Source organism: Apis mellifera, linkage group LG11, assembly GCF_003254395.2.
Source record: "Apis mellifera strain DH4 linkage group LG11, Amel_HAv3.1, whole genome shotgun sequence".
NCBI lineage: Eukaryota > Metazoa > Arthropoda > Insecta > Hymenoptera > Apidae > Apis > Apis mellifera.
Genome location: NC_037648.1, coordinates 13,575,596 through 13,595,432, shown reverse-complemented (window position 1 = coordinate 13,595,432; position 19,837 = coordinate 13,575,596). Strand labels below are relative to the sequence as shown.

The 19,837-nt window shown below is 24.3% G+C and overlaps 6 protein-coding genes across 9 annotated transcripts; 4 read left to right on the top strand and 2 right to left on the bottom strand.

The window, feature by feature from the left end:
• Positions 1–866: 866 nt before the first annotated feature.
• On the top strand, positions 867–1,672 carry LOC102656637 (potassium channel GORK-like). Its single transcript, XM_006566471.3, has 3 exons — positions 867–1,147; positions 1,211–1,408; positions 1,506–1,672. The coding sequence occupies exons 1-3, from the start codon at positions 924–926 to the stop codon at positions 1,633–1,635; spliced, it is 552 nt and encodes a 183-aa protein (XP_006566534.1). The 5' UTR covers positions 867–923; the 3' UTR covers positions 1,636–1,672.
• Positions 1,673–2,142: 470 nt separating this feature from the next.
• Positions 2,143–4,029, top strand: LOC412348 (mediator of RNA polymerase II transcription subunit 19). 2 transcript variants are annotated; one of them, XM_006566473.3, is made up of 5 exons: positions 2,143–2,161; positions 2,814–3,044; positions 3,149–3,305; positions 3,398–3,497; positions 3,587–4,029. In XM_006566473.3, the coding sequence occupies exons 2-5, from the start codon at positions 2,858–2,860 to the stop codon at positions 3,869–3,871; spliced, it is 729 nt and encodes a 242-aa protein (XP_006566536.1). In that variant the 5' UTR covers positions 2,143–2,161; positions 2,814–2,857; the 3' UTR covers positions 3,872–4,029. The 2 variants fall into 2 exon arrangements, with proteins under 2 accessions (XP_006566536.1, XP_016770813.1); XM_016915324.2 differs by having other exon boundaries at positions 2,157–2,363.
• An 833-nt stretch (positions 4,030–4,862) lies between these two features.
• LOC552303 (RNA-binding protein cabeza) lies at positions 4,863–9,896 on the top strand. 3 transcript variants are annotated; one of them, XM_006566469.3, is made up of 8 exons: positions 4,863–5,018; positions 5,527–5,883; positions 5,955–6,027; positions 7,094–7,122; positions 8,585–8,718; positions 8,801–9,144; positions 9,255–9,509; positions 9,608–9,896. In XM_006566469.3, the coding sequence occupies exons 1-8, from the start codon at positions 5,006–5,008 to the stop codon at positions 9,645–9,647; spliced, it is 1,245 nt and encodes a 414-aa protein (XP_006566532.1). In that variant the 5' UTR covers positions 4,863–5,005; the 3' UTR covers positions 9,648–9,896. The 3 variants fall into 3 exon arrangements, with proteins under 3 accessions (XP_006566532.1, XP_006566531.1, XP_006566533.1); XM_006566468.3 differs by having other exon boundaries at positions 7,091–7,122; XM_006566470.3 differs by lacking the exon at positions 7,094–7,122.
• Positions 9,897–10,133: 237 nt separating this feature from the next.
• Positions 10,134–12,934, bottom strand: LOC552282 (probable Bax inhibitor 1). Its single transcript, XM_624658.6, has 4 exons — positions 12,688–12,934; positions 10,843–11,144; positions 10,397–10,722; positions 10,134–10,305 (listed from the first exon to the last, which is right to left on the bottom strand). Exons 1-4 carry the CDS (start codon positions 12,732–12,734, stop codon positions 10,270–10,272), a joined length of 711 nt encoding a protein of 236 aa, XP_624661.1. The 5' UTR covers positions 12,735–12,934; the 3' UTR covers positions 10,134–10,269.
• Positions 12,935–13,211: 277 nt separating this feature from the next.
• LOC100576176 lies at positions 13,212–15,729 on the top strand. Its single transcript, XM_016914921.2, has 8 exons — positions 13,212–13,521; positions 13,599–13,830; positions 13,922–14,019; positions 14,092–14,283; positions 14,399–14,526; positions 14,602–14,803; positions 14,877–15,145; positions 15,227–15,729. The coding sequence occupies exons 1-8, from the start codon at positions 13,288–13,290 to the stop codon at positions 15,417–15,419; spliced, it is 1,548 nt and encodes a 515-aa protein (XP_016770410.1). The 5' UTR covers positions 13,212–13,287; the 3' UTR covers positions 15,420–15,729.
• Positions 15,718–19,781, bottom strand: LOC100578575 (myosin-51). Its single transcript, XM_026443911.1, has 14 exons — positions 19,690–19,781; positions 19,555–19,624; positions 19,239–19,477; positions 18,840–19,160; positions 18,483–18,747; positions 18,151–18,414; positions 17,859–18,094; positions 17,590–17,766; positions 17,317–17,525; positions 17,096–17,250; positions 16,825–17,016; positions 16,125–16,744; positions 15,956–16,036; positions 15,718–15,894 (listed from the first exon to the last, which is right to left on the bottom strand). Exons 1-14 carry the CDS (start codon positions 19,705–19,707, stop codon positions 15,799–15,801), a joined length of 2,943 nt encoding a protein of 980 aa, XP_026299696.1. The 5' UTR covers positions 19,708–19,781; the 3' UTR covers positions 15,718–15,798.
• Positions 19,782–19,837: the final 56 nt, after the last annotated feature.

The following is a 19,837-nucleotide window of genomic DNA, read 5'->3' as shown; positions in this document are numbered from 1 at the left end:
TTTATTATTTTAATAATTTCTTTCTTCACGTATTTTTTTCATTTTAATAGAAAATTATTAAAAAAAAATACAAAGATACGTGTAATATTTATTATTTAATATTGAATCGATAATATTGAAAATAATACCAAAATAATAAAAAACTTCAAGTCGTACGATCCAAATATGTATTGGATAAAATATCTTATGTTTCGTTTGTAACCTCAAAACTTTTTAAAACATCATTTAATAAAAATCATAATAAATGAGTAAAAAATTTCGTATCTCTATATTAGATCCTACAAGTTCGCCAGAATTAATAACCGATGTTAATTGGAAGTTATTATTAGCATGTACTTTTGGACATATATTTATGGCAAAAGAAGCACTTTCTCAAGTATAAAAATTCTTAATCATCGATTACAATTAATAAATTTAATGTTGAATTAATAATTTTATTTAGGGCGCAGATGTTAATTGTCGAAGATTTGATTATTTAACTCCTTTACATATTGCAGTACAATATGATAATGTGGTACTTATTCAATTACTTTGCAATCAACCATTCGTTAATATTGAAATAAAAACAATAGATGGTTAGTCAAACTATGTTACTTAGTTAATCAAACTATATTATAATTATATTAAAAGAAAAAAATTATGGTAAAAATATCCATTAAAATTAAAATTAAATTTTATTAAACCAAAATTTAAAATTTGAATCTTTACTGAAGAACTATTTTCAAAACAATTATTTTGATTCTTTTCTTTTATTTTTTATTTATCTTTTATTTATATAAAATTTAGATATCAATATAAATTATATTATTAATAAATTAACTTTATATATTTAATAGTATAATTTAAAATAAATTATAAAAAATTACTTCTGTATAGGATTGACACCTCTTCATAAGGCTGTTTTTCTTGGACAAAAAAATGCGATGGTAAAACTACTTGAAAATGGCGCCACAGTTAATTGTGTAGATAATTTAAACAGATATCCTTTACATTATGCTGCTCTTCAAAAAGATATTGACAGTGCCACTCTATTACTAACCAATGGTGCACATGTAAATGTTTATGATACTTTTTATGAAAGTCCTTTATATACCAGCGTTATACGAAGACCTTTTCTTCCTATGATTAAATTACTACTATTTCATGGGTAAACAAAATAATCAATATAAAAACTTTCATATAAAATTAATGGAAAAAAATTTTATCACAGAGCTACTATCTCATCAGCACCAAATCAAATTTCACTAGATTTACTTCTTGAAACTATTTTATGTTTACAATTTGAACCAGATATGAAAATACTTGATATTTTATTTCAACATGGAGCAGATGTAAATACAACAGACTATATTGGTTTACGTACGCCGTTACACATAGCAGCCATGATAGGAAATATAAAATTGGTTGTGTTAGTAAATTTAAAAAAAAATATTTTTAATTAAATTAATAATAATATTTCTAAATTAAATTTAAAGTTTCTTTGTTTTTTTTTTCCCATTTTATAGTTATCTTATTGAAAAAGGAGCAGATTTGAAACGAAAAAATAGTGCTGGTCATACGCCAATAGATGTAGCTATAAAATGTCGTAATTTTAAAATTGCGCGATTAATAGAAAGTTCATTTTCAAAAGAATAAAACATATCTAGGATTTTAAGTATAATTTACGGATAATTAAATTTATTTATGATACAAACATAATTAATTATAATTTATTTATATGTATTATTTAATTTAAATAAATTTAAATGATTAAAATATGAAATAAATATGCTATATTAACTTTTCTACTAACTTTTTCTTTTAATAACATTTTTATAATAAAAAAGGAAACAATATATTAATAGAAAATGAGTTGAAAATATGCACAAAATAAATATTTTAAAAAGTACGTATATGCTTTAATGTTTACATTCGCATTGTTACAAATATAAAATTATGTATTGATATATAAATAAAAAAATATTTTTTTTATCAAAAAATATAAATAAATAACAATAAAAATAAATAAAATGTAATTTATAATCATTAAATTTTAATTATGTCATACTTTAATTTTTTCAAACTTTTCAATTGTGAAACATTTATGCATTTTGCTTGCTTTTAGTTTCGTATCTTATTATGTGTAGTTCATGCTTTAATTTAGAAACAACTAGATATACAAGTAAGTACAAATTGTGAATCTTTATATGTATTATACGACGCGTGAATATGAAAAAATAATGCATAAAAAATTTTTAAGTAGAGCAGTACTTCGATAAGAGATGAAGAGAGGAGAAACAGTATATAACTTAGTGGAAATATATGAAGAAATTATGAATTTAGACAAATTAACACACATGAATTTATATATAATATTTGCATCAGTATGTATATAATTAATTATTATACAACGTAAAACTTTGATTAACTTTTAGTTAATGAAATTTCATTAGTGATAATTATTTCGTTTTCATTATGAACTGTAACCTAAATAAGAAATCAAATAAATAATGAAACAAGATGTTGATAAAACTGTCACTTAATTTATGGAAACCTTATTTAAAAAAATAGATTGATATGATAATTTAAATGTGTAATTTTATTATATATATTTTATAAAATTAAGTTAAAAAAAATTAGAGAATTTTAAACATTATAGCACGATTTATTGTTATCTTTATTACTGCTATGTCGTATATTTATGCATAATAATATAAAAGTTATGTGTTTATTGTAGATTTTATTATAATATTAAATTGTATTGTATATTGTAGTATATAAACATATATTGATTAATCAAAACAAAATTTAATTATTATTATGTTCTTTGTTAGAGTCTATTAATTATAGTGAAGGTGCCATGAAGTAAAATTAAAGGATGATGATGGGTGATCAGTTTCGTAGCAAAGTGGAACAATATTCACCAAAATCATCACCCAGGGGTGCACGTTCTCCTGTTGTTTCACGTCAAGATTCAACAGGAACTCTTAAAACAACCATTTCCCTGGGCAAAAATCCTTCTATTGTCCATAGTGGACCATTTTACTTGATGAAGGAACCCCCAGGTATATTATTTATTAATAAATTATGTTACAAATAATTATAAAATATAATCAAATAAATAATTATAAAATATAAAACAAATATAACTTTTATTAAAATTTTTTAGGAGAAAGTGAACTCACAGGGGCAACAAACTTGATGAACTTTTATGGGCTACAACATTCTTATAGCAAATTTAGTGGAAAAAAATTAAAAGAACAGCTTTCATCATTTTTACCAAATCTACCTGGAATTATAGACAGACCAGGTCATTTAGATAATAGGTGCATTAATATATACTTTCTGTCTATCATATTTATTATTATATTTAAAATATCTTATATCTATTTAAACTTATTACAACTTTCTATTTTAGTTCACTAAGATCTGTGATTGAAAAACCACCAATAGGAGGAAAAGACTTAATACCATTAACCAGTGTTCAATTAGCTGGTTTTCGTCTGCATCCTGGACCTGTGAGTGAAAAATTCTAACAATTCTAAAAAGAAAAATTTATTAATTAAAAAAATCTTGATAAAAATTAAAAGTCCCTATATTTTTATAGCTACCAGAACAATATCGTTATGTTAATCAAGCTCCACAAAGAAAACACAAAAATAAACATAAAAAGCATAAACACAAACCAGGAGAAGTGCCTAGTGGTCAAGAAGCAACAACAACAGACATTGGTGGTTCAGATACACATGAGAAAAAGCATAAAAAACAAAAAAGACATGATGAAGAAAAAGAAGCTAGGAAAAAACGTAAAAAAGAGAAGAAAAGAAAAAAACAAAAACATAGTCCCGAACATAGTGGTGGTTTAACACCATCTCAGCATTCCAATTCGTGATCTTCAATTTCATCTTTTCTATTTATATCTAACTTTTGACTTAACATCAAAATTTCTGTAGGAATAAATAAATTTATTTTTTTTGTTAAGAATACATACATGTACAGATGATTATTGTGGAATAGAACTTAAATTAATTTTGATCAAATTTAAAATTATACTATGTTATTTACTTATTTTTATTATTCATGCTTTTTGAAAATTGATACCCAATTTTTTACAACAAAATGTTCATCTTTGTTTTATATCATGTTTGAAAATTTTTTCTTATAAAACAATATGTTATTGCCATGTACTATAGAATCAATGATGTAGAAATATATTTATATTTACAGATATAGTAGATATAAAGTATATATGTGTTACAACATATACTATTCTATTCTTCAAGATTATTCTTTGAAATAATTAATTATAATTTTTGAATCTAATTTTAAGTGATTTTATAAAAATGTTTCATAATTTCATAAATATAAATTAATTTAGTTCATTAATAAATTAGTAGAATATAAGAAATCAGTAGTATAAATGCAGCATATTACTGTGATGTAAATATTATGTAACAAAAAATAGAAGTAAAAAACGGAATGTATCTAAAATGTTTTTTATGATGATTTTTAAAATGCAATGAAAATTATTCTCAAACAAAACTAAATCATGCATTGAATTAAATATATATGTAGAATTATGATACAAAATTAATAAAAAAATCATGAAATAAAATAATTTCTAATTTACCTTTTCTTCCTTACATAATTTTAAAAAAAAATTAAGGTAATTATAAAATTGATTTGAAATAATTTTAATTGTCACTTTGGCAATCAAAAATTTATTAATTAAGAATATCTTATTATTAATTATTAATGAAGAAATATATTAATAACATTTTTTAAAAATTATGCATCTTGTTAAAATTTAAATGCACAAATATCACTGCTATAGTCAATTGATAGTTTAAAATTTAATTAATTAGTGCCGCCATCTATCATAGGAGATTTCCGTCTTGCATAGCCAATATCCGGTAGTGGAATACTTCTGAACTCTGACTGTTCATATTCGTTGGAAAGTCGCTTCGTTCCCGCCATTACGTGCTTTTTCTACCGTGTAGTAACTTGATTACCGGAGGAAGGCACGATGACGGACACTCGTAAGTATAAAAAAACTTTAAATTTTTGCATTAAAAACTATAATTCACTTTGTAATGATATTAAAATGATTTTTATTAATCCAAAGAAGTATTTTTCAATTTCAAAATTTCTTCTAACTTATGCTATAATTCATTATATTGCCACGTTTAATACTTCTTTCAACCATTTTATTTAATTTATAATATACTATTAAATTGTTACTAAATTTAAATATAAAAATTTAATCATATAAAAAACTAATTTGAAATAAAAATCGTGATGTTCTTTACTTTCGTACATCTTTGCATAAACTTATTGATCGGCATCCCAAGCGTCTCGTCCTCCTTTTTTACTCCATTTTGTATAATTTAATATTTTTTCATTTAATGAATTTTATATCATATTATTGAATTTTTGTAATATTTCAATATAATAATGTAATATTACATATATTTTTTTTATGAAATAATTAGAATTTTATATTAAATTCTATATAATATTTCATGATATTTTTTATACATGTTTTAGAATACTCAAATTATCAACAACAGGGGTACAATCAGTACAGTCAGCCACCACCTTCTGGTGGTCAGGATACTTCGTATCCACCACCTTCTAGCGGTGGTGGTGGTGGCTACAATCAATATAGTCAACCACCACCAAATAGTGGAAGCAATTATGGCAGTTACAACAGTTACAATTCCAGCGGTGGTCCAGACTACAATCAATCACAAGGTCAAAATAGTTACAACCAAAATAGTTATGGCAGTGGAGGCGGTTCTGGAAATAATAGTGGCAGTAGCAATTATGGTGGAAATTATGGACATGGAGGTGGAGGTGGAGGAAGTGGCTATCGTAATAATTCTGGTGGAGGTTATGGTGGAGGTATTTCAAATATTGTAAAATTTTAAATAAATCTTTAAAGCATATATTATATAAATAATATATACATTTAGGTCAAGGAGGAGGTGGTAGCAGTAGATATGGAGATCGTGGGGGATACAATGACCGCTCTGGCGGTAGTTACAAGTAAGTTTATTTTTCATATTATTTATACATAAAAATATAATAAAGCGAAAAGAAATTATAAGGTCAATAAGAATTTTAATCATATATCAACAATATTAATCAGTGAAGAGGTAAATATATTCATTGAAGTAATCAAGGTATGAAATGCAATTCTTATGACAGTAATGAAAACTTGTTGTCTCTTTGCAAATGGTTTTATGCCCATTGGGCGTTAATATGTTTGAAGTGTGCCTACAGGTTTAACACAGATATAACTGGTAAAGGTAAAAACAGGTTGTATGTGACAAATGACGTAAAATGGTTATAATGTCTGGTAATATTGATTCTATACTATTACAATAAGTGGTAATATGATGTGTTATATATAATGGTTTTATATTAATTATACCTGTAAAGCGGTTTATACTGCCACTGGGGCCACTGTTGTCTGAATAGTACTATTTAGGGTTATTGAAATCGACTAGACAATTAAAAGACGTTTAAAGTTTTTTATAAGTATATAATGTTATTAAGACATAGTATTATTATACAAGTTGAAGTTTCATTAAATATATTGATGTTTCTTTAATACATTTTGTCTATTTTCGCAATAGGATATTAGTGTTATACTAACATCACAATTCATCGAATATGATTGATAATTTTTTATTCCAATTTTTACTCTACTGGTTTTATTATATATATATATATACATATATATGCTTGAAATATTAATTAATAGTGATTTCTTGTCAATAAGTTCTCAGATAGAAGATTCGTGTACATTCGACGTGAATAGGATAATCTTTTATACAGGATTGTCTTGACCAATCTATTTCTCGCAAAGTTATCAATAATAGCTATGCAGAGAAAGCGCATAATTTTTGCATGCTGGACGTAACAGACTAACATGACGGTATACGTGACTTACCTTTAGTATTAAGTAATATAGTGACCACAGACATTTAGACAGTAGGTACATCAAGAAGAGAGGTGGCGAGCAGCATTTGATTCGCCATGCATCGATCGATCGATCAGTCTGTCCATGAGTCAACTCATTGGTATATCTGCTTCTGTGTTTTAGCAGTGGCGGTGGCCGTGGTGGTTATAACAAAGGTAAATGCACCAGACTGTCTGTACTAGTCTGGTGCTATTCAAGCTTTCACTCTAATATTTAAAATCTAAATACTCGGTTACTCGTATTATATGAAAGGGCTGCTATGCAACATTGTTAGGGGGATTTATTTTTTCTTTGGCAACTAATATTTTGCCAGGATTCAATAATAATTCTAAAAAAAGGTATAAATACATGATGATGTTATTGTAGCATCATAAAGGCTGTTTTAATCACCACTTGCTTTTTTTCAGTAAATAAGAATGAATTTTTTACATGTTTTTAATATTAAATTTTTTATCAGAAAGTTATACAAATTATATTATATTAAATAATAATTTTTATTTAAAATAAAAATGTATTTTAAATTAAAAAAATTAAATTCTATTTTTTCATATATAGAAACATAAAATAAATTGTTTAAAAAAAAAGCTTTAAAAAAATGTAAGATATTTTTTATTCTTAATCAGCATTTGTGCTGCTCATACTTCATTATGTTAATATTTTAAAATATATCAGGATATAATTTTATAACATATATAAAAGGCAGCTGGTGAATTAAGTATTTACCTATCCCTAATTAGTCAAGGTTTTCCCAAATATAAGAATAATAATAATATAAAGAAATGGTAAGAATAAAAATAATGTTGCAGCCCTTTTGTATGTTAAGCTGCAACCTTGTGTTCTCTTCATATTGTTATATACTAAGAATGTTAGGCCAATGAATACTAATACTTTTGTTACTACGCGGGTCAAAGAGATATCTTTGAATTATAATTTTATGCAAGGTATTTTGAATATATGTACAATAATAGATGTGATAAAGAAAAAAAAATTAGTCAATTAAGAAAGCTCAAATATCAAGAAAGGTATATCATTTATAGGCAAGATAAAATTGATGAATATATTTAGAAAACTAAAACTAGTATCAAAATAAGTGTGTTTTTAAACATATATAATTACAAAATTTCTGGTATAAAAAAATACTTTTTTTTTTTCATTAAAAAAAACGCATTATTTGTGGATTATAATGGTTATTAAAGAAAATAAAAGTTATTACATTTTTATTAGAATAAGTAATAACTTTTAAATATAAATAAATATTGGTATACTTCAAGAAGAAAGAGAAACATAGTATTTAATTGCTTCAAACAATAATGCTTATGTCTATCTCTATCTATTTTAAAATTATCTTGAATATGAATTGCGGATATATTGGGAAAGGTGTTCATATGGGATTTTCTTATAACTCAAAGAACCGCAATATATTAAAATTCCAAATGGTTTGCAAAATTTTATTCCTCCAAGGTGTACTGTGTTATTAGTTGTTTTTAACCCGATACAAAAGTTTTCCACTTGTTAGTTTAGATTTGAGTAGGTTTAGGGACAGTAGATTTGCAAGTATTATTCCTTACCTCAAGGAGTACCATGTTAGTCAAAATATTAATTCCTATTATATTACAGGGGGCTATGGTGACCGTGGTGGTGGCAACGATGGAATGGTTACACAAGAAGATACTATTTTTGTATCTGGTATGGATCCTTCAATTTCAGAAGAAGAAATTTGTCAACATTTTGGAGCTATAGGTATAATCAAAGTAAGTCATTTTATTATTTATATATTATAAAAGATATATAAATAAAATTTATTGTTTAAATATTGTCTTTGAATATATACAGCATGATAAGCGAACAGGAAAACCTAAAGTATGGATGTATAAAGATAAAAACACTGGTAAATCAAAGGGCGAAGCAACTGTAACTTACGATGATCAAAATGCTGCACGTTCTGCAATAGATTGGTTTGATGGAAAAGAATTTAAAGGCAAGAAAATAAGAGTACAAATTGCCCAACACAAAAGCAACTGGCAAGGTAATCGAAGTGGTGGAAGTCGTGGTGGTGGTGGCCGAGGTCGTGGAAGTGGTGGTTTTGGAAGCCGTGGAGGTGGCGGTGATAGAGATGATCATCATCGTGGTGGTGGTGACGATCGTCGCGATGGAGGTGGTCGAGGAGGAGATTGGAGGTACTATTTTGATTTTATCTATATAATAATTTTACATTTATACTTATTATATTATATTTATATTAAAAATGAAATATTTTATGAAAAATTTGTTTTATGTAAATAAATAGATGTCCCAATCCAGAATGTGGTAATACAAATTTTGCTTGGAGGGATCAATGTAATCTTTGTAAAAGTCTAAAACCAGAAGGTGCTGGTGGCAGTGGTGGTGGAAGAGGCAATCGTGGTGGCGATCGGGGTGGTCGAGGAGGTTTCAGAAGTGATAGAGGTGGACGGGGTGGTGATAGAGGTGGTCGAGGAGGTTTCCGTGGTGGAGATAGGGGAGGAAGAGGTGGTCGAGGTGGTCCGATGAGAGGTGGTGGAGGGTTGGTTTTATATATAATAACATTATTTAATTATTTAAATATTTAAATTAAATATATAAATAATGAATAATCATTATTTTTTTCTCTTATTATTTCAGCCGAGGAGACAGAGATAGGGATCGTCAGCGGCCATATTAGGCACAATTTAAAAAGTGATTAAATCACTTATTGATGTATTGTACACAGTTTGTACACAATTTCAACGTATGTACATTTTTCATGACCATGTGTTAAACTCACTATCATCGATTTGTTTTCTCATAATTTTTTATATTCACGAAAATCGATGCGTAACATGTAATTTTTGTTTTATATGCACATGTAAATGATAATCATATGTGTAAAGTTACATTTTAATAAATAAGACTTCAATCCTGTAACATCAAATTTTGTACATTTAATAATTTTTTACGTTTAAGAATATCCTTAAATTTATAGAAAAGAAACCAGAAACGCTGGGAAATTTTGTTTATTGAAAGATAAAAATATAGTACAATAAATTTATATCTATTTATGTATACATGTATATAAATCTAATAGATAATTGAAAAAAGAAATGATAACTAAGTAATTCGAAATAAATACATTGCGTTTTTACAGTTAACGCATGCCTAAAAATTTTCCGAATAATAAGCTGTATTGTTTAAATTCATTTTATCATGGTACATATACGGCTTACATATGGATAGATAAGATGAAGACCTCTAGTTTATGGATTTACTTGAATGGTATGATATTTTACAGCTTTCTTTACTTTCATTTAATCTCTGCGTTTACGTTGATCTTTTGACATTTCCTGTAATGAACATTATAAATATTAATAAATTTAACATATTCGTTATATTTCATAATATATAAAATATTTCTATATAATTATTAATTTTTACCTTTTGTGTGAGAATTATGACGAGGTAGCGGAAAATACCGATGAAATCTACGAATAGATCTAGGGAGTGTAGGATGAAATCTTTGCTACCAATATGGAATTTTTCAATGATTAATTGTGTATCATAAATAACAAAACCACACATCAAGAATAGACCAATGTATAAATGGGCTTGGTAAAATAGGGACCAACGTAAAAAGAGATTGACGAATGAAAATAAAACCATAATATTTAGCAAGCTAATTAAGGTACCACCAAGATACAACCAACGTCCTCTTTCAGCCAAAAGAGAAGAAATACTGAATGATACAAATATAATAGTTGTTCCTAAAAAAAATAATTATATTACTAAAAATTAAGAGAATTTCATAACTTACATCACATTTTAATCTTCCATTATTATTATTTTTTACATTTAAAGAATAAATTTATATTGTTATCATTTACCTATCAAAGCAGTTACTATAATACTTGGATTAACATTCATAACTAATTGAAGTAAAGGACCCAGGCCAAGTCCAGAGAAGAATGCAAATCCCAGAAGATAGCTAAGACGTAATTTTTGATTTTTTCCATTGTCTGGTGTGCTGACTAAGGCAAAGAGAAGACCCAATGTACCAAGAGTTGTTAGGAAATTAGCTTGTAAAAGCTCTGAGAACATGTGAATGTAAACTCCTGCAGCAGCTGATAGTGTTGACATGGACAGACATCCATAGACATTTTTCAAATGTTGTCTAACAGGAGGTTCCCTATAATTATAAATTATAAATATTATTTTTTTACATATATTTAAGACTATATATTTAATATTCTCATTAGAAAAAGTTAAAAAATGTTTATTTTTATTATTATTTTTTAAAGTACAAACATTTTAAAAATATATAACCAATATTATAGTAATTTGGTTTGTAAGAATGTATATATATGAATGTTTATATAATTCTAAATATATAAAAATTTAAATAATTTAAATAGAAAAAATATTAATTATAGATATGTAGAAAATAAAGATAAAATTTAAATTTGTTGACTTGGATCATTGTATCAAAATATATATGTATATTATGCAAAATTTTTTATAAAAATTTTTAATTTCATAGCAATTTACATAATATTCAATGAAAGATTTTCACTTATTTTACAAATATGTCTGAAATGAGGATGCGCATTGATTAGTAAACGATTGTATTTATTCAGGTAAGAGATAAGAAATGGACAGATAGCTATACGACGCGGCAAAAATAACAAATAGCATTATCTATGATTTTTAATAGAAAATTTCATTCAAATATATCGATGTATATATTAAAACATGTTGCACATAAAACATTAACGTGCTTTTCTCGGAATAATGGTTGCCATGATTTTTCGATAATGAGTTAACCAATCTCTTTCAAATTTTACACGTAAAATAAATATCTATATATCTTTCGTATTATTTATGTCATTATTAACAATAATTTTTTTTAATAAAGTATTTTTCATGGAATTTTTATCAATATTTTTTGTTTTATTCCGTCAAGATAATATTGCATAATTGTATAGATTATAATTATCTTCGATTTTCCTGTTCTAAGTAAATACAATAATGTGAAGTCGTGAAGCACCCATTAAAAATTTTATATTTTTTTGCTACATAAATAAATATATATACAAAATTTTCAATTTTTTTTAATATTTTTTTCTAAAGATAACTAAAAATTAAGAATAAGTTCTTTAAATAGCAATACCTTTCTTCCTTATATCTGTTTTATAAAAGTAACAATATAATAATTAAGTTATCAAAAAATGAAATGAGATTTAAAAAATAAATCAAAATAAAAGAAAATAAAGCAATAGGGGATTTTTATAACTGAAAATATAATTTTATAAAACGTAATTATATTTAATGTATTTGTAACACGTCATGCATACTAAATTCTCGAATAAAAAGTTTCAGTATATAAAATATTCAGATTAATGAAGTTCTAGAATCTACGTTACGTATTTGAAGGACATATAATATATCAATAACGCAGATAAAGGAAAACGCATATCACGATAAATAATTTTATTCAAAGATATATAGAAAGAAAGATTTATCATTTTCATCAAATGAAACATTTTTTTAGTAACTTTCGAGTTATATCATCATGAATTATTGTATATAAATCTGAATATAAATATAAACAATAATAATGTACCGGTAAATTAGGATATATGATAAAATTAAAATAATATATCTACAATATCGATAAAAATGTCATTTCATCATACAAATTTTCATCATTACTCGACAAAAAAAATACTTACAATTTCTTATGGAAAGAGTTCACAAACGTATTTAACACTGCTGCCATAATTTCGTTGCTTTACAAATTACCGGAATCAATACAATTCTCTAAGCACTATTGTTTTCCAAGTAATGTTCTTGTACAAACTGAGAATAATCATAAACTCTTGAAGCAGTCTCCTTTCCGTGGACACGTCAGTGATATTTCTGTGCGTAAATTTCGTCGACACTTCCGATTGGTCGACGTGCCCCTTGAAATTTTACGAAACGTCAGCTTTCACGTGACAATGATAGACAATAAATTGTTACGTAAAATAGACAAGGAAAAAAGAAAACTTTATGTGACTAATAGCGTCATCTTTTGGATAAAATTATAATTTCTAATTTTTATAGTTACTATGAAAATATAGATTGATACTGATACTATAATAATTCGTTTTTAATATTTCAAAATTTAATAAATCATATTAATATTTTTTATTTATGCTTTTTATTTAATATTATTGAAACATTTTAAATTAGAATTAAAAAAATTATAATGTGATACAATTTTCATTTTGTCAGCCATATTGTTTTAAAACCATTGTAAATGAAAAATTTATATTTTGTAATTTGAAATCATGAAAGAAATGTTAACAAATCAAACTAGTTCAGGATATAATAATTCTTTCATTAATAATAATAATAATAATGGAGATTCCAATAATACAACTGATAATACAAGGAGATATGCTGTTCTTAGTACAGATTGGATATCTTCAATTGGAGAAGAACTTGGAATGTATCCCTTGCCAGATTCTTTATTAAAAAGACTTGCAGAAGATGCCTCATATCGACTTAGAGAAGTTCTATATGTATAATTATTATTATATGTGCCTTTGAAAGTTATATATTTAATATTATAATGAAACTAATTAAAGTTAATTTTTAGAAATGTGTAACAAGATTGAAACATAGCAAAAGGAAACGTTTAACATCTATGGATGTAAATGCTGTAATTACTAATTTATGTGATGTAGATCCAATATTAGGTGCACCAGAATCTATGCCAGAATATCATACTGAAGCAAAAGTTTTTGTTCCTAATGAACGTATTGTTAATTTAGTACAAAAAGTAAATGATCCATTTAGTATATCACAAAACAATATACCTTTTATTCAAGGTATTCTTATTTATATTTTTTTATATATATTAATTTGATCATATTAATATTATTTGCAATTTATTAATGATATATTTGATATTTTTTATAGAATCTGAAATATGTGATATAAGACTTACAGAAACACGAAATAATTATGCAAAACGTGCATTAAAAACATTATTCAATGGATCTCAAAAAACATTTCAGGTAGAATAAATTTAATTTATATGATATTTTAATTAATTTATATGATAAATTACAAAAAAAAATAATTAATAGGTTTTAATTAATGATTGTTCCACTAATGCTCATTTGAGTGGAGAAGGTGTAGTAGACAAATTAATGTCTATTGCTAGATTTATAATAATTTCAAATAATGTACAATATACAAGAGTATCCACAAGAACATGTCAACTTATTATTGCAATTGCAAGCAATGGTGAAGCTATTTATCCATATCATTTAACTTCGGTAATATCAGCAATAAGATCATAAGAATTCTTCTAAATGATCTGTGAAAAAATTAATTAAAATTAATTAATTAATAAAAGGTATTTTAAGATCTTTAATATTTTTTTTATTATAGGTCAACAAATTAACTGAATTGCTATTGGAATTACTTTTAGGGCAAAATTTTATAAATCCAAATCTTGAAGCACTTTTAAAAACATGCATATTAAAATTAATGCTTCGATGGCCTTCTACTGCTGATAAGTAAATAAATTTACTATATACTATATACTTATGCTATTTATTAATGATTCTAAAATCAATCTTTAATGTTAAAAGATACATCCCCACACTGGAGAATGTGCTTTTAAAAGAAGATAAAGAGAATATAGATGGTAATAAGAAAAGAATAATAGCTATGGAACTACTGGCTAGTATTCAACCTTTAATACTTTTTCAACAAGAGTTACAATCTCCACTTTCAGTGCATTCTATTTTAAAATATGCCTTACCTAGTTCTATTTTATGGCAAAAAATAGCTGTAAGCTAATTTTAAAATATATTTTTTTTATATTACTTTTCTTCAATAGTAATATAAATAATTTTAATTATAGCTTACTATTTGTGCTCTTTTAAAATCACAAGCTCATACTGTAGACATTGAAGTTTTCATGGAACATTACGGAGATTCTTTATTACCATATTTACCATTTCAATATAAGAGTACAATAAATGAAAATAAAAAGCCTACTCCTCTTCCTATTACTATTAAAAGTAAGATAAAATATGTTAATGTTAGGCCAGTAATAAGTAATCGGCTATTATGGGATCGACAAACAGCATTTCCTGATTCTACATTGCGAGGTCCACGTCGAGAAATAAGGTATGAAATCATATGTATCATTTTTAAATTATAAATGAAATTGTTTTATGTATTTTTTTTTTTTTTGTAATACAATTTTAGATTTGCATTCGCTGGTGGACGACCGGTACCTCCAAGTAATTTAAGACGTGTTAGTTTAAGAGCAAATTATCAAATTTTAAGAAGTGAATTACAAGCAACACTTGCTCTTGTAGCTTCACGCAGACTATTAGTACTTAAAGATAAAAAAAAAAGGCCTTTTAATACTTATAATTTATTATATGGTTATTTATAAATTTAAATAGATGTATATAATTTAAATAACAATTTTAGATTCATATTTGGATTTTTTTTACAAACAAAATTTTTTTAAAAAGGATTTCATTTTATCAAAATTCATACGTATAAATATATTTTAACATTTTCTCGTTAAAGCGAGAAAACGTGGAGTATCATTTTTTATTTATACTATAATGTATTCATATACAGTTTAATATTTATAATTATTTATAATAGTAGATATATTTCTATATATGAATATATATGAATATATGTACAATATCTTCTGTATATTGCTAAAAAATATAATAAGATAAATTAATTAATTTATTTATTTAACTAATAATAAGTAAAAGACTGAAATAATGACTGACTTAAAATATTAATTCTTTTTATCAAAGACAATCTTGTAATCCTTGTGGTAATTTGTCACGTGGTAATATATGTGAATTAATCAAACATGTAGTTCGAATATGCATCCTTATTGGTATCTGAAATAATTATTTTTAGCATTAGTATTTTTTAATGCTATTATGATTTTAAAACACATACTGCAGCAAGTCGTTGTCGACTTAAAATTCCATTTTTATAAAAAAGCGGATAAGAATCCATTTGAATGAGATTAGTATTTTCCTAAAAAGAATAAATAAATTTTTAAAATTTATATATAATATAATATGAATATTTAAAATTCATTCAGATATCAAATAAAAATACTGACTGTTTTATGATCTATAGAACTTTCTTTTTCATAATTTTTTTTTGTAGAGTCTATATGAATTAAAGAAATATGTAATCCTAAATATTGTTTCAATAAATTATTGTTGTTATTATTACAAGTGTTCATTATATCACTATGCTTATAAGTATTTTTGTTATATTTAACTTTTAAAAAATTATTAGTATTGATTTTTCTCATATATTTTGAAGTATCATTTTTAATGAAATTTTTAATGTATATTGGATTGAATTGATAATTAAGATTCTTTAAGTTTGTTTGCGAATTTTTAAGAACATATACTTTTTCCAAAGTATTTAATATCTTTATTGAATCATTCTTATTTTCTTTCTGTGAATGAGTTTTCAAATTTTTATACATATTAATATTTTTATCATCTTTTGTATTTCTTATTACAAAGTTTGAATAGCTTATTTTATCATTATTTTTAAAAAAAATTAAACTAGTGAAAAATATGTTATTTTTTTCAAAAGTATTTAATTTTTTCAATTCATGATCAAGTATAATTTTAACAGATATTACATTTTTATTTATTTCAGATATATTTTGTACTTGATAATTATTTGTTAAATATTTTAAAATAGGTAATGTTATTTTATATTCTGTAAAAAAAAAAATTTATAAGAAAATATTATAAGATTATAATATAAAATATATATATATATATATAAAATATGCTTACTATGCCTTATCCAAAATTCTTGTATTTTATTAACACATTTTATATGATAATTTCTTTTATAAGATTCTAATATAAAAAAAATATGTTGTGTTAAAAATATCAATTGTTTTCCAAAATGGACCTGTGTTTGTAAATCTTTTTTAGATATAACTGATTCCATGATCAGTTTACATTTATTAAAATTAATTGCTTCTGTTAAGAAATATTTTTATTTTTCATTTTAATAAAAAAAATATAGTATATAAATAAACAAAATATTTGTATCACTTACCTGTAGATTTTTTAGAATAACGAAAATAAAAATCTCGATAAGAGAAATGAATAGGATACTTGCATTTTTTAGCTAAGGATAGAGCATCAAAAATACCAATACATGCTAATTGTTTCTGAAAATCTTTTCGATCCCATTCATGATTTATCAATCGACTGAAAAAAATAATTATTAAATACAAAAAAATAATAAAAAAAAGTTTATGCAAAAATATATATTACTTTGGTTTAACACATCGTACATAATGTAAATCACATTTACTAAGTTCTTTAATAAGTACATCCATATTATATTTTAACTTGGCTAACATTGTTTTTTTTTTAGTAGTAGATTTTACAATATGTAAATATTGCCTTTCTTCAATATTAATTAAAGATTGAAGAAATTTATTTTTACTTGTACTAAAAATTAAAGATATTTCATTTGGAACCTATAATAAAATTTTAAAAAATTACAATTATTAACAATTTTAAATTGCAAAATATATTTAATACCTTATCTGTGTTTTTAGATAATATATCTTTTATAGAATATGCAACAGGACCAGAATAATGTTTTATAATGAAATTTCCTTCTTTTTCACTTAAAATTTTTTTTTGTATATTATGTAAATTTTTATATACCAACTGAATTATCTTTAATGTATCAATTACTATAAACGATTGACAAGCCTGTAATGTGAAAATTACAGAATAATTGCTATAATAAATATTATTGTAATAATAAATTTCATGTATAATTGAATAAAAAATTTTTTACATACATCATTTAAAGTTAAAAATAAATTTTTTTCAATAATGTTTAAACGTTCTTTATATAAATTAATAGTATGCAAAGGATTGTAAATTTCAATAAAATTTTCTTCCTGTAAATTGTTACGATTATTTTTCACATAAGATTCTATGAAATATTGTTGCATTTTTTCATTAACATAATTTACGCAAAGCTGTTCCATGCCATTTTTATTGAAAGATTCAAAACCAAAGATATCCAGTATACCTAAAGAGAATGCATATATAATTTGATGAATTTTTAATACAAAATTTCTAACATACCAAGCCATTGAGAATATTGTTGTTTTAGAGACAAAATATTGTTTGTATGATTTAAAATCCAGTGAAAAAGAAGATCATATATATGTCTAATTATACTATGTAATCTATCACGACATGCATCAACAGTAACAAGATATCGATGATATGAGGTATGTTTTCGCCAAATACTTTGTGGATTTATAAGAATGGTTGTAAGTAATTTTATCATGGTATCTTCAGTTAAAGAACCAAGAATACAGCTATTTTTTAAAGCTTCTTTGGATTCTACAAAAAGAATTATATAAAATTTTTTATTTTTGTATTATATATTTAAAAAAATTAGCATAACATACTATTATTATTAAAATCAATTATACATATTTCATTATTTTTTATAAATTTAATATTTCCCATATGAATCAATAAAGCAAGGACTTGAGAAATATGTTTTTTTTGATCAGGTTTAAAATCCAACATATCCAATGCATTTAAAGTATTTTGAAAATCATTTTGAAAATATTTTTTTTTTTCATAATCTATAGAACTTAATATATCATAATCTTTATCTTTAGATAAATAAAAATCTTCAAGTTCTGTTTCTGATATTCCAAATATCATCTGAAATATATTATTTAATATTATTATAAATTACATACATATTATAAATACATTTTAACTGTATAGGAATAAATAAAAATGATAAATTAAACCTGATAAAAAATTTGAAAATTATCTGAACCCCTTGTTACCCTACTTCTTTCCAAAAGAAATGAGTTAATAGTTGCACCAGAAATAATATTATTTTTATAATGAAGTTTAATAAGTTCTCCATGTCTTGAACTTATTTCATTTTTTTCAGTGCATGCAGTTGTAAAAACAGATATCAAATGACATGCATCTGTAATTCTTAGCATTACATTATTTGTATAATCTCCTTGTACTGAAGCTTTATTAATGTTACTAAAAAATTCTAAACATTTGTAAACATTAAACGTTTTTCCTGTTCCACTTTCTCCACTTATAATAATTACCTGAATTCATAATGCACTAATAAATTTACAAAAAAAAAAATTAATTTATTATTTATTCTTTTTCATTAAATATTTTACCTGAGAATTTTGTCCAAATTTCTTAGTAAGATTGTAATGTGCCTTAGCAGCAATAGTAAATATGTGAGGACTTGTTTCATAAGTAGTAGTAATTTGTTTATCAAATTTAGAAGTTAGTTTAGAAGAATGATACAAATGAGATGTTAATGCTTCATTATTAGGATTTAATGTCAAGAGTAGTGAATCAACCCATGTATAAATTTGACCATGTTGTAGTCTTTCCAAAAGAAAATCTATAACTGAAAACAATATTAATATCTTTAGAATTTTATTTGATATTTAAAAGTATAAAAATCTATATGAAATATATACATACTAATATCTTTATTTTCTGGTAAATCATTTAAATTATTTATTAAATTCCATTCAATTAGAGAAATTGGTTGCTGCAATGTATATCTATATGTAATTTATAAAAACATACTAAGAAGATAATATATTAATAGCAAACCTCTATTATTGCAAGCATAGCGGTTCGTGTTGCACAATTGACTATAGAGTAAACGAAATGATGTCAAAAATAAATATTTACATGTTCAAGGTCAAAAAAATTTACATATCTCAGTCAGCATTTTTCAAATCTGTAAATTCTGATAACG

Excerpts from the sequence above, each read along its gene's own strand:
- LOC102656637 (XM_006566471.3), top strand. The coding sequence starts at position 924 with ATGGTAAAACTACTTGAAAATGGCGCCACAGTTAATTGTGTAGATAAT. Across the intron at positions 1,148-1,210 it reads AAATTACTACTATTTCATGG|AGCTACTATCTCATCAGCAC; the intron begins GTAAACAAAATA and ends ATTTTATCACAG. Across the intron at positions 1,409-1,505 it reads GGAAATATAAAATTGGTTGT|TTATCTTATTGAAAAAGGAG; the intron begins GTTAGTAAATTT and ends CCCATTTTATAG.
- LOC412348 (XM_006566473.3), top strand. The coding sequence starts at position 2,858 with ATGATGATGGGTGATCAGTTTCGTAGCAAAGTGGAACAATATTCACCA. Across the intron at positions 3,045-3,148 it reads CTTGATGAAGGAACCCCCAG|GAGAAAGTGAACTCACAGGG; the intron begins GTATATTATTTA and ends AAAATTTTTTAG. Across the intron at positions 3,498-3,586 it reads TTCGTCTGCATCCTGGACCT|CTACCAGAACAATATCGTTA; the intron begins GTGAGTGAAAAA and ends ATATTTTTATAG.
- LOC552303 (XM_006566468.3), top strand. Across the intron at positions 8,719-8,800 it reads GAGCTATAGGTATAATCAAA|CATGATAAGCGAACAGGAAA; the intron begins GTAAGTCATTTT and ends GAATATATACAG. Across the intron at positions 9,145-9,254 it reads GGTCGAGGAGGAGATTGGAG|ATGTCCCAATCCAGAATGTG; the intron begins GTACTATTTTGA and ends GTAAATAAATAG.
- LOC552282 (XM_624658.6), bottom strand. The coding sequence starts at position 12,734 with ATGGCAGCAGTGTTAAATACGTTTGTGAACTCTTTCCATAAGAAATT. Across the intron at positions 11,145-12,687 it reads AACTCTTTCCATAAGAAATT|GGAACCTCCTGTTAGACAAC; the intron begins GTAAGTATTTTT and ends TTATAATTATAG. Across the intron at positions 10,306-10,396 it reads TCATAATTCTCACACAAAAG|GAAATGTCAAAAGATCAACG; the intron begins GTAAAAATTAAT and ends TGTTCATTACAG.
- LOC100576176 (XM_016914921.2), top strand. The coding sequence starts at position 13,288 with ATGAAAGAAATGTTAACAAATCAAACTAGTTCAGGATATAATAATTCT. Across the intron at positions 13,522-13,598 it reads GACTTAGAGAAGTTCTATAT|AAATGTGTAACAAGATTGAA; the intron begins GTATAATTATTA and ends GTTAATTTTTAG. Across the intron at positions 14,527-14,601 it reads TGGCCTTCTACTGCTGATAA|ATACATCCCCACACTGGAGA; the intron begins GTAAATAAATTT and ends TAATGTTAAAAG.
- LOC100578575 (XM_026443911.1), bottom strand. Across the intron at positions 18,748-18,839 it reads ATTTTCAAATTTTTTATCAG|ATGATATTTGGAATATCAGA; the intron begins GTTTAATTTATC and ends AATATATTTCAG. Across the intron at positions 18,095-18,150 it reads ACAATATTCTCAATGGCTTG|GTATACTGGATATCTTTGGT; the intron begins GTATGTTAGAAA and ends CATTCTCTTTAG.